Genomic DNA, 12740 nt, shown 5'->3' with positions numbered 1-12740 from the left:
GAAAGGTTATGACAAAATGGATTAATGGTCAATGCGTATCGCGGTTGGTATTGGGTGACTCAATCGTTTGTTGTGACGTACTGTGCATGCCAGGATCTGGCACACCTTGTTCAAAGGGCTACCTCCACCCATGGTTCCCATTCGGGGATTGTCTTGAAAGTGGGCACCAGCCAGACAAGTCCGCCTTCCCAACCACCCAGATCACCAGAACCAAAGATGCTGATCCCGGCTTGTTCAACGACGCTCTGAAGCTCAGCCTTTTTCTGGTCCGAGATGGGCATGTTACCGCTGGAAAAGTAAAAAGTAAGCATGAAAGATAAGGGAGGAAGAAAGGGTCCAAACACATACTACACCAGGCTGCAATGGGGCCGATAAGCCCTGTCCAGCCACGTCTCCACAGCATCCACGTTGCTCCCGCCCTCGACGCCGTGCAGGCGCGAGACGCGGGCGAGCTCGCGCAGGCCACCTTCTTTGAGCACGCGCAGGGTCAGCTTCTGCACGAATTTCTCGCCGACGTCGAGTGTCTCGAAGCGCACGCGGACGTCACGGCCAGCCGGAAGATCGGCCAATCCCTCCAGCCAGGCTCGAGCGTCGCGCTTCTGCTGCTGCTCGTCGGAAGATTTCGAAAAGACGTCAGACTGGACGTCCGAGGTGAGTGTCACGTGGGGGACGAATCTTGGCGGGGGAGGCTGCTCGGTTGGGAATTGGGCGGGGAGGGATTCGGCGATCAGCGCGGAGAGGGCGGCGCGGGCTGAAGAGGCGACAGGGGGGACCAGCCAGAGGGAGAAGCCTGAGAGCGGGGAAATCCTGGTGAGTTGCGCGCTTGGTGTGTTGTGATCTCTGGTGACCCTCGGGGCGAGCGCCAAGGGCTAGAGGGGCTCGGTTGTTCCCTATTTCTTTTCTTTTTTTTTCTGGCATGCATACCTGGCATAATGTCTGTTTTCGCTCGTGCAGGTCACTCGGACAGGAGCGGGTTCGGGGGTGGTGTGAGCCGTGGGGACGGCGGACGGGCAGAATGATGGGGTGGGTTAGGTAAGTGACGTACCTGGGGCTGGAGGGGCAACTGGCCTGAGCAGCGCGCGGAGCACCTGCCACTGCGCCCAAGCGCGTGCCACGGTCGAAGCGTGTGACAGCACAAGAACCCTGACTATCCAACCTCTCCCCACACCTTGCCTGCCATCGCCTACCGCCCGCTCCTAGTGCCTCCGCAGCTTATTTCCTGGTCCGATGCGTTGGCCCAACGCCGGATCCCGCCATGTCCGACTCCAAGCTTCTCGAGCTCATTGAACACGCCTCCCGCGAGTCCGAGCGCGGCGGCTACCAGCGCGCCGCCGAGCTGCTGAAAGAGGCCTCTTCTATTGACGCTGAAAGCCCGCTGCTCAAGGACGAGTGGCAACGCCTGCAGCGCGAGGAAAGCCGCGGCCCCTGCGTGCGCCTGGTCAAGAGCTATGTCAACGCCAAGGACGAGACTGACGGCTCCGAGGCTGCTCGCCTGGTCGAAAACACCCAGCTCGCCCGCGACGTGGCCGAGGAGGTCATGACCGTCCTGATGGACCTCAGCGGAGAGGACCACCTTGCCGACCGCATCACCGGAGCTCTGCTGAAAACCCAGCTGCACGCCCGCCAGTACCTTGCCACCCAGCTCAAGGAGCATCCGCACGTCACCTTCGAGCGCCTGTTCGACCGGGGTGACCAGAGCATGGAAGGCCTCTTTGCTGTCCTCCTGGACACCGCCTCCTGGACCTTCAAGGAAAAGCGTATCCAAGCCCTGAGGGACATCTTCATGCTGTCCCTTGCCCAGATGATGGAGGCCGGATTGGCCCATCCCGAGCGTGCAATGAAGGCCATCGCCCGCGCCCTGGCCGCCGAAGCAAACCACCTCAACGGCATCATCGATGCCGACGGCTTCGATGTCATCCTCTCCTCGCTGGACATCCGCCAACCCGTGTCCCTCCGCAGCCAGGCCACCCTTGCAACCGCCAAGCTGCTCGAGCTCTCGCCTGACAACTCGCAGAAGCTGATCACGCGTTATGTCACCCATAAGGTCGCCGCACCAACGACCGATTGCCTAATCCAAGCTTATTCTGCAGCTGCTGCCATTTTCCCGATTGCTCCCGCCCAGGCTTCCGCTCTGTTCTTGACCCAGGGCTTCCTGGAGACGTACGTGGACACCATCACTACCCGTGGAAGCCAACGGCTGGAGCAGGCCGCGTTGGAGCTGCTGAGCGCAGCTTGCATCGAGAAGCACTGTCGCGAAGCAATCAATAAGAACTGTAAAGAGTGGCTGGAGGACCTCTCAAGATCCAGCAGCGACAGGAACAGATCAAACAAGGCTGCACTCATCCTTGTCAAGATCCACGATACACCAGTCGGTGACGACAGTGCCATGACTTCAGCGTCTGAGGATGAGCATCAAGATGAACTGGTTACGAAGTTCAAGAAAGTGGTGCTTGACTCCGACAACACGGTGAAGCAAGAATCGGTTGAAGGACTTGCTTACTCGTCGCTAAAGTCGAGAGTCAAGGAAGAGTTGGCACGGGATAAGACCTTCTTGAGGGAACTGGTCAAGGTGATGAGCGGCAACGGAGTCCCCAAACCGCTAATATTTGGCGGCATAACCATCTTCAGCAACCTCACAACCTACCGTCCTGTTCGGACGGATGAGCAGAAAAGAATCGCTCAACTCAAAGCCTATGCAAACACCAAGAAACCAGCCCCAGAGGATCCATTGGAAAATGATGCAGTCGTCACAATCCGCTGCGCAAAGGTATTGCAAGCTGGCGTAGTGCCCCTGCTGGTAATGGAGTGCAGGAGAGCTTCCCCAAGTGTCTTGTCGCAAGTCCTTCAAATTTTCCTCAATCTGTCCAAGGAGCAGAAGCATCGTGGTACCATGGCACAGCAAGGTGCCGTCAAGGCGCTGATCCAAGTCGCCGAAAACGTCAACAAGGCCGCTGTCCACACACAATCCTCTTACTGCCAGGCGAATCTCCGCACCGCCGCCCACGCCCTCGCCCGCATCCTCATCTCCGTCAACCCCCACCACATCTTTGGGGCTTCCAGCGCCCTGCCCATCACCTCCGCCGTCCGGCCCCTCGTCCAGCTCCTTGAAGTCGATCTCACGGCCGACCAGCGCGACCTGCTCCCGGTGTTTGAGTCGCTCCTTGCATTGACTAACCTGGCGTCCATGGACGACGACGCACGCGATGGCATCATCAAACTAGCTTGGACACGAATCGAGGACTTGATGCTTGCCAACAACCCGCTCGTACAGCGTGCGTCCGTCGAGCTGGTTTGCAACCTCATGGCCAGCCCGCAGGGCGTCATGCTCTTCGCGGACGGCAGTCCACAGGCGAGCCAACGCCTGCACGTTCTACTCGCGCTTTCCGACGTCGAAGATCTTGCTACGCGGCGCGCGGCGGGCGGTGGCCTGGCGATGCTGACCGAGTGCGCCGACGCCGCCGTCGATGCCTTGGTCAAGCGCGACCGCGGAGTTGAGATCTTGCTCGGGCTCGCGGCAGACGAGGAGAGCGACGAGCTAAGGCACAGGGGCGTTGTATGCATCAAGAACTTGGTGGTGGCCGAGGGGGACGTCGGGGAGAGGGCGAGACAGAAGGTCAAGGAGGAAGGGGGCGAGGAGGTGCTCAAGCAGATGCTGCTCAAGGAGAACAGCCCGCAGGTCTTGCAGGAGGGGATAGAAGCCTTGAAGGCACTTCAGTAGTTTCAAGGAGGGGGTTTTTTTCGTCTTGTTGAAATGACGAGGGTCACCATTGGCTGTACCGAGCTTAACGGTCTTTTCTTCTTTGAAATTTCATCCGAGAAAAAGAAAGCAATTGCAGAACTGATGTATTTCACTATGAGCTACGACCGGCTTTCCTTTCTTCTTTGTCTTTTCTTCGGCGCAGGTTTCTCGGATACGGTGTCTTTGAAAGACTTATGCTTATTCAACTAGTGCGCTTACGCCATTCTCATCCTTTCTACTGAAACCCTAATTCTAGAACTCTACTTGGGAATTTCTTTCGTACAAGTGCTGGTGCATGATTGATCAGCATGTGTGCTCGCGAACGATATAGTCTACTATACCACGAGTTACTGGGGTTTCTCGCGCCTGCTAATTTTGTAGCGTTTCACTTGAAATGTTCCAGCATGACTTCTGAACTAAGTGTCGACCGTAGATAAGAATAACGATAGGTACGACGCCTTTCTTAACTTAAATAAGGAAGCCGCCGGGAAAGGAAAAATGGGTATGGACCGATTATAGGTACACATTACTCACTTACCGGAACCGGCCGGATTAAGTAAAGAGAGCCCCTCCCCAACTCTATAAGCCTCACTAGTACTTTACCAGCACTTAGAACCTATAGATGAACCCGTTTTCTCCCTCCCGTAGCCGCTCTGGCAATAGAAATCTTTTCCCTTCCAAACGCTACTGTATATATAATGACTGCATTATTTCATTGTTTAAACAGGTCGCTTAGCTCAGTTGGTTAGAGCGTGGTGCTAATATTGGCAGTCCTCCCAGAGGACTAGAAGTTGACGCCAAGGTCGCGAGTTCGACCCTCGTAGTGACCATCCTGTTCTTTTTGGCTTTTGGGCCCCTGTTTTGCCTTGGTTGGCATGGCATGAGCTCAATGCGCGAATGGTGAGACGGGTGACGATGAGTGTTGGATTGTCTTTGAAGGTAGTGGCAGGAGGTATTTGCGTTCTTATTTTATATATTAATGTACTCCTTTTGTTTTTGACTCTTTTTTTTTGTTTCCCCCAGGGATTTATGATACCGTGTGGTGTGAGTGAGGATGGTCTTTAGGGATGTTAGTAGCGTTCGGAGGCTTAGCCTGGCTGATTCCTCTTGCATATATTTTACAGCTAGTGTGCTTGACGTTACTCCGCCCTGCATGAGAAAAGAAACAAAAGTCCAACGAATAGCAATTAGCTGCTCGAGATTGTGATTTGAATGCGCAGGTAAGATATTGTGTCCAGCCCTTGAAGTGTGCTCGTTTCATTCTCTTCTTCTTAAGAGTGTCTATTGTATTCAAATGTAGCTCGACGAAAGGGAATAGAGGAGTGTTGACGATGTGGTTACTCACGTGATCGCGCGTTTGGCGGGGCGTCATTTCCGCGGGCGCGTCTCCGCCATCTCCACTTGCGACTCGTCCGCAACATTCGGCGCAGTGCACTCCAACATTGACCATGGACCATGGTGCGCAACATAATCGAGGACTCCGATGATGAAGGTGGCTTCGGCGCCCTCTCACCTGTCGCCAGCAGGGACAGCTCACCGGCTCCTGCCCATCCGCCGAACGAAAAGATCCCCGCCTATTCCCAGAAGTCCTTACCCGGCACAGGTTCAACGGGTATGCCGGCTGCCAGTTTTGTAGAGACAGTGATTGGTTAACATATTGTAGAAGAACTGCGACGCGAGATTGCTGCTGCCCATGAGGACGTCATAGCCAAATCGGCTGCTCCGAACGGAACCACAAATAGTCCAGATAGCACCACTCGCTGGGACTCACCCACAGGCTCGCACAAACGCAAATCCACTCTTTCGAGTCTCGATAGTCATGCCACATCGCAAACAAAGAGACCCGACAGAAGGAAGTCCACAAGGACATACGGTCGGTCAGACCGGGGGGACTACAGCTTGTTCGGTGAAGGAGAGAATGCCTTCGAGTTTATGAAGCAGGATGAGACAGTTCGACGCAGGAGCGATCGCGGAGATTGCGCTCACCAGAATGAGGACGAGCCGCCACCTCAAACTTCTGGAGAGTATTCAGCCGTGAACCAAGCTACTCTCCCCACGATGCCTTCCTTTTTACAGGAAGATTTCGCAGGACACGAACCCGCTGTGATGTTCCCCATGGCAATGTCTAGCACAATCCCAGAGGCGACTCTAGATCAAGAGCGGCTTCTGGAGGCCGCTCGCGCAGAGTATCAACAGAACCAATACCATAATTCTCCTAGGATTGCGGCGTCGAAGTTTATTGAAAATCCGTCTGTTTCCTGGTCCGACTCACTTGAAGGTAATGAGGTGAGTAAACTTCCACGTGTACGTTTTTCTACGTTGCTTAGATGCTGACTGAATATAGAGAGCAATGCGGTCTAGCCAAAATAGCAGTCGGAAGTCACAGCAACCTCATCCTGGAAGCACAAACCGAAGCCAATCACTTAGACCAAATGAGTCTCAAGAAGTAGGACCCCAGCCATTGAACAATGAGAGCAACTCTTTCCCAACACCAAGGTCGAGGGTGGCAGCTAAGCGGTCATGTTCACGGACGTATCAGTCAGATTATGACGAACTTGGTGAACGCGACGAGCTTGGTGGAGACCCGTTGCCCGACATCAGCATAGCTTCGCTTCGACAGGAGAGACAGTCTCAGATTGAAGACAGCCCTACGAAGTCGCAAAGGGCGGTCGACCAGTCGATACAGGAGTCTATACGTGCAGTCAGAGCCTCGAAGGCCAAGAAAGAACGGGAAACTAGCACCAGCGACGCGCTGAACAGTGAGGATCGTGCGATCGGGTTGCCAAAAGAAAGATACGTCCCAAGACCGAGCCGTTCGAGGTCTATACGCTCACCCATGGTTGAGCCTGCCTACTCGGTGATACCAGAGGAGGCAGCAAAGCTAAAGACGAAGCGTCGCAAGACCGGTGATGTCATAACAGTTCAGGGACACAATAACACCCAGCCAGAATCAACATTTACCAAAGAGACTATTGCGCCGGCGACAGAAGAAAGCGCAGCGCCACCGGTTGACGTGCCGTTGTCGGCATCCGAGAAGACTCAGATCGATGCACCAAGGCAAAAACGCAAAAGGGGAAGACCACCAAGGAAGCGTCAAGCGGAAGCCAACAACACGATTTCAGATGAGCAACATGTTACTAGCATGACAGAGGAAAGTCAGATAGACGAGGTGGACAAGCGGCACCAAGTCATGCCATCGGCTAGCGAAAACCAAGACCCGGAGGAATTGGTCACTCATACCGGGCAGTTACTCCATGATCCTGACTTTAGGGACGATGGTCTTCACGAGAGGCTTCCTTCGCCCGTGGTTCAGCCGTCTCCCGCCAGCCCTGCACGCGCGGTTGGCGAGGTGCAGCAAGTGGAAGAGCCGAAGCAGAAAAGAAGAGGTCGTGGCCGACCACGGTCCACCCAGAATAAGGTTCGAGGGCCGGCTGCAACCGACGTGGACGAATTACGGACAGCCGTGGAAGCCCCTCCGTATAATGAAAACGAGAAGTGTCAGGAGATGCAGCCAAATGCGGGCTTGGAAGACGGCAAGTCGCATGACCTTCAGAAGACAGAAGAGGATGTGGAAGAAGCGACGCTTGGCACTGCAGGCAATGCAGGCACTGCAGACGACGCGGCCCCCGCTCTTGGCTCTTCTAGATCATCAGAAGAGCCGAGCGAGCAACACGAAGTGGGAGCGAACCAGAAGGTAGCAATCAAAGGAGGATCCGCGGAGCCGTCGCCACTGCGCAAGGGCAAGGTACCGGTCCGGGTGGGACTGAGCCGAAAGGCGAGAATCGCACCGCTATTGAAGATTGTCAGAAAGTGAGCCACGTCGAGGTGCATTGTAGCACATACGCGTCGATGGATGACATTGTCTTTGGCTCGCGTGAGTCGCACAGGACTGAGTGGCGGCGAGGAGCGTGCAAGCCACGAGAAGCAGTGTAGCCGATGGCGGGCTGTAGGGCTTTCGGAATATTTTACTGGGCGCAGGTATACCCCATGGCTAGACTTCGGGCGGGAGGGGACTTGACGTTTTGCTCGAGCGGACGCGCTCACAGGCTAGTAGGTGGGTGTGGAGCGGGAGAGTCCCTGGGATGCCCCAATGGATTTTGTTTACATGCTACAGCATGCACTGCATGGCATTAATTGGGCGAAAATGGGTTCCCGAGACGGCCCGGCACTGCGGCGCATGCAAGTCACCACTGCGCGTGTGTGCCTGGGGCCATGGAGCGATGGGGGCAAAAGCAAGATTGGCTCGGGAGACCAAAGAGCCTTCCTTGTCAATATTCCGGCCGCAATTCGCCGCCATGCGCCTACTATACCGGCCTAGTCAGGCGACGGGAAGCAATGCAACATGGCCTGCAGGGCACAGCAGGCGAAAGAAGAGAAAAAGGAAGTGTCGCTATAGCCTCGTGGCTCCCACCGCTTGGCCCGAGTATGAGCGATGCTTAAATCCGAGAAGCTGCCCTTTCTGGCCGGGGGTTTTGGATCGAAAGGGGCAACGACTGACAGGCGCATGAGCAGTCAAATTGGACATGCGTAAGCTTGCAGCGCTCAGCAGCGCTCAGCAGCGCCCAGCAGCGCCCAGCAGCGGCATCTCTCACGACGCCGCGCCCCGTGGTTCCCGTTGGATCGGCTCAGCAGCGGCGCGCCCCGTCATGGCTTTAGCGCACTGGGCGAAGAAACAGCCAGCGGTGAGAAGACAGAGGGGAGTGAAACGGAGGGGTTGCGGGCGACGGCTGGCTGCGACACGCGAATGCCGAGATCTATTGTTTCACCGCGTCAAAGCGTAATTGAACTCTTGACGTCGGCCGGCTGTCGCGCAAACGTCACGGACTCAGCAACGGGGCTTCGAGGATGCCGGAGCAGGGCACGAGCGCAGAAAGACGCGAGGAGAAGACGTAGGTGTGCATCCAGCACCCGGCACCCAGCACCCGGCACCCAGCACCCAGCACCTTTCTTTCCGCGGCACTGCATGCGCCTGTTACCTATCAAGTGCAGTTCCAGAGTGGAGCATGCGCTTGCTTGGATGGAAGCACGGCAGGCCGAGCGGGCTCTGCGTCGCTGGCGAGACGCACGACGATCCCAGACGATCCTGTTCAGATCGCGCGGAGTGGAGTGGAGAGACTGGACGGATCTGCGGCAGAGCGGCAGACAAGGTTAAAAATAGAGGGATGGGATTGCAGGAACGCGCTCGGCAGCGATCAAGGCGACGACAACGAGAATGGCGAAACGAGCCGCGCCCGAGCTCCGCGTCCGCCTTCGTACTTCGTACCTTCGAATCTCCACGACTGCCGACACCCACGGCACCCGCGGCGCCCACCACCAGCCCAAAATGGCCGCACAGCAGGAGTCCCACGTTGCCGGCGCCGCCAACCCCACCGCCTCGCCGCCTCGCCGCCGCGCCGCTGCTGGCGGCTGCAGGACCCCGGCCCCTGCCAGCGGCAGGCTTGCAAGCCCTGCCAGCTGCGAACCGGGGCCGTGGTCGTATATGCAGCGTGCGCCGCGGCATCGGTGGCTTGGCCTGCGGACGGGCCTGCCCAGCCCGCGTTGACTGGCCTCCAACGCGCCCGTTGTTTCAACGAAAGAAGCAGTCCAGCGGCCTCCACCGGCCGAGGCGCCGCAGCACCAGCCGCGCACCAGCCGCCTTCAGGCATGCCAGCTCCGCGCTGGCAGCCCACTCCCTGCGCACATCCGCCTCGTTCAGGCGCTGCCCTGCCCGTTGCGGCAATACCAGCGACCACCGACAGCGGCCATCTCCACATCACAGCTCTTCCCGGCCCCTGCATGCATCATTCACTACCTGCCCGCCTTGGCTCTATACTGCCGACCTTTCGTATTTTAGATATAACAATGCGCCGCGCCGCGCTGAGCTTCTTGTCCCCATCCTGTCGCTTGTGCCCATTCGTCCCTCGTTTTTCTTCTCGCCGGGCGCGTAGATCTGCTGTACGCGCGCGCTTCATCATCAATCGCTTTTCTTTATTTCGTGAACAATTCGGATCGAACCACTCCCTACCGCAATCATGCACTTCACTTCGCTGCTCGCCACCACCGCCGTCGCCGCCGTCGCCTCCGCCCACGGAGATGGTCCCGAGGGCATCCCCAAGCTCTTTGGTCGCAGTGCCATTGCCGACCTGAAGGCCAGGAACATCTTTGGTGGCATTCCCGCCCAGCCCGATCACCACCACGCTCCCATCAAGCGCCAGGACGTCGGCGGCACCGATGGCCAGTGCGGCGAGGGCTATGGATCCTGCAACGAGGGCTACTGCTGCTCTGCTGCCGTGAGTTGCACAACATCCCCCTTCCAGACGCCTTTTCCTCTGACGTAGCATCAGGGTTGGTGCGGCGTCGGCACCGACTACTGCATGTCTCCGGATTGCCAGTTCAACTATGGCCCGGCCTGTGACGCCAATGCCATGCCTGCTGGAGACAACACCACTTCCGTCACCCGTGACCTGAAGGGTTCCGTCGAGTATGGTGGCGCTGGTATCTACGACTGTGTCGTGAACGGCCAGGTTGCCCTGACCTACGACGATGGCCCGTACATCTACACCGACGGCATGCTCGACGTCTTGAAGAAGTACAACGCCAAGGCTACCTTCTTCATTACCGGCAACAACAACGGCAAGGGCGAGATCGACAACGCCGCCTACGGTTGGGACACCGTCATCAAGAGGATGTACTCCGAGGGCCACCAGATCGCCTCCCACACCTGGAGCCACCAGGATCTGAGCGCCATCACCTCTGCTCAGCGCAAGGACCAGATGATCAAGAACGAGATGGCCCTCAGGAACATCCTCGGCTTCTTCCCCACCTACATGCGTCCCCCGTACTCTTCTTGCACCGCCGAGTCCGGCTGCGAGGACGACCTGAAGGCTCTGGGCTACCACATCACCTACTTCGACACGGACACCGATGGTACGCTTGGAAGAATGTGTCTATCATAAGCTATATATGCTAACGAACATTTCAGACTATGACAACACTACCCCGGACAAGATCCAGAACGCCAAGGACAACTTCTCCAACGCCCTCTCTGGCAAGGACGCGGCCAGCAACGACTTCTTGGCCATCGCTCACGACATTCACCAGCAGACGGCCCAGAACCTGACTGAGTTCATGCTCCAGACTCTTCAGGCTGCCGGTTACACTGCCGTCACCGTCGGCGAGTGCCTTGGCGACGACGAGGCGAACTGGTACCGTTCGTCCAGCGGCAGTGTCTTTACCTCTGCCACCTCTGCTGTCCCCACCGCCACTAGCACTACTTCGACCGCCCCCACTGCTACCGCGACGAAGATCTCCGAGGATGCTACTTGCGGTGGCACCACTGGCTCGACCTGCAAGGGCTCGACTTTTGGTGACTGCTGCTCTCCCGCCGGATGGTGGTAAGTAAATCGTGGCAAGGCGTCTTCAGTGAGCGATATGCTGACCCATACCAGTGGCTCGACTGATGCCTACTGCGGCGCTGGCTGCCAGTCTGCCTTTGGCACTTGCGGATCCACCACGGGTCAAGTAAGCTCCATTTCTGCTGTTTCTACTACGATCTCTTCCGTTTCGTCATCTTCTTCTACTTCTGGGGGTGCCTCGTCGCCAACATCTGGTGCCAATCTCAAGGTGTCTACCGATGGAACCTGCGGCGGAACCACTGGTTTCACCTGCACTGGTTCGACTTTCGGAGATTGCTGCTCCGCTGCCGGCTGGTGGTAAGTTCTTCCCGACCCTTGAAAGTTAGTTGGTACGACATATGCTAATTCAGCCTTCACAGTGGCTCCACGAGCGACTACTGCGGCACGGGGTGCAACTCTGAGTTTGGCACCTGCGGCACCTCCTCAGTAACCCCTTCCAGCCCGGCCACAGGATCTAGCACCGGAGCATCGACGCTGACAAGCTCGACAGTAAAAGCATCGTCGCCCGCTGCCTCTTCCAGCAGCATCGCCACGACTGCCACGACCTCGACGGCTATTGCTCCCACCGCCACGTCCAAGGCCAGCACCAACGGCCTCTGTGGCTCGCGCAACGGCGGCACGACGTGCGCGGGCTCCAGGTTCGGCGGATGCTGCAGCATCCTCGGCACCTGTGGCTCGTCAATGTTCTCTTGCGGCCTTGGCTGCCAGAAGAGCTTTGGCAGCGGATGTTATTTTTGAATAAGAGAAGACGCCGAGTAAATGTCTAATCTCTTTTGGAAGTCTAAAAAGAGAGGGGGAAGTGATCTCATGTCATTGGTATTTTGTAATTCTTGTATCCCAAAGTTTTGGTGGAACGAAAAAGGGCGCGAGAGCTTTTCGCAAACGAAAGCTTCCTGTGCATGTTGGTTAATAATAGTTAATGCCCTCGGCTGCTCGACACAGCGCTGGGCTGAGGATCCAAATCCCATGATTTCAAGAAGATCTTCAAAAGATGATGAAAACGACTGTCTTTCCCCCCTGACTTAGGCCACGCACTTCCCCTCATCGTGGCACTTGGTGCGTTGCGCGTGACTGCCAGTTTGGTCGGATCCTTTGATCCATCTAAGTGGAATGGATGTACGGTCGTGGTGTTATGCTTGCTTTTGTGGATTAGTAATGTTATAATGTACTACCGAGCGTCAAATGTAGCCTCCTAAAATTGATAGTTGTTCCATTGGCTTGTGAGCAGGTCTACTACAGAGTACGGATACTATCTATCCCTTTGCGTGTCGTCCGTCTTTCCGCTCTTTCGTTCGAAGATTCGCCCGGACAGTGGTCTTTTCATTCTGTATTGAACAGATGGAACGGGAGTCAAACAAGATAAACTTTTCAACAACAAATCAGCCGTCAAATTCTCAATCAACCTCTGCAGCGTATCAAATATCAACCACCACCGCAGGGCTTCTTCGAACCACAAAAGAAATCAGTCAATGCCCATCTCATACCACCCACCATACATGACCCACCCGTAAAAGGGGGTGTGGCCAAAAACAAAGTCAAAAAGACCATCTCCATCCAGTGGACCAAAAAAGAGAGCAATGTCTAAAACAATTGCGCAACGCTTCCGG

General features: G+C 56.5%; 4 protein-coding genes across 4 annotated transcripts; 3 read left to right on the top strand and 1 right to left on the bottom strand.

Moving 5' to 3' along the window:
* Positions 1-110: 110 nt before the first annotated feature.
* On the bottom strand, positions 111-931 carry BKCO1_600028 (2 cyclic-nucleotide 3-phosphodiesterase; the record flags this gene model as incomplete). Its single annotated transcript, XM_020277895.1, has 3 exons — positions 111-288; positions 349-790; positions 925-931. The coding sequence occupies 3 exons, from the start codon at positions 929-931 to the stop codon at positions 111-113; spliced, it is 627 nt and encodes a 208-aa protein (XP_020133757.1).
* Positions 932-1255: 324 nt separating this feature from the next.
* BKCO1_600027 (actin cytoskeleton organization protein) lies at positions 1256-3718 on the top strand (the record flags this gene model as incomplete). Its single annotated transcript, XM_020277894.1, has 1 exon — positions 1256-3718. One exon carries the CDS (start codon positions 1256-1258, stop codon positions 3716-3718), a length of 2463 nt encoding a protein of 820 aa, XP_020133754.1.
* A 1476-nt stretch (positions 3719-5194) lies between these two features.
* On the top strand, positions 5195-7553 carry BKCO1_600026 (vacuolar protein sorting-associated protein 11 like; the record flags this gene model as incomplete). Its single annotated transcript, XM_020277893.1, has 3 exons — positions 5195-5351; positions 5403-6025; positions 6084-7553. 3 exons carry the CDS (start codon positions 5195-5197, stop codon positions 7551-7553), a joined length of 2250 nt encoding a protein of 749 aa, XP_020133753.1.
* A 2197-nt stretch (positions 7554-9750) lies between these two features.
* Positions 9751-11871, top strand: BKCO1_600025 (carbohydrate esterase family 4 protein; the record flags this gene model as incomplete). The annotated part of the gene is made up of 5 exons (XM_020277892.1): positions 9751-10008; positions 10063-10645; positions 10701-11112; positions 11167-11430; positions 11493-11871. 5 exons carry the CDS (start codon positions 9751-9753, stop codon positions 11869-11871), a joined length of 1896 nt encoding a protein of 631 aa, XP_020133756.1.
* Positions 11872-12740: the final 869 nt, after the last annotated feature.

Source organism: Diplodia corticola (assembly GCF_001883845.1).
Source record: "Diplodia corticola strain CBS 112549 chromosome Unknown scaffold6, whole genome shotgun sequence".
Classification (NCBI taxonomy): domain Eukaryota; kingdom Fungi; phylum Ascomycota; class Dothideomycetes; order Botryosphaeriales; family Botryosphaeriaceae; genus Diplodia; species Diplodia corticola.
The sequence above is the reverse complement of the archived record's forward strand: the minus strand, read 5'-3'. Positions and strand labels throughout refer to the sequence as shown.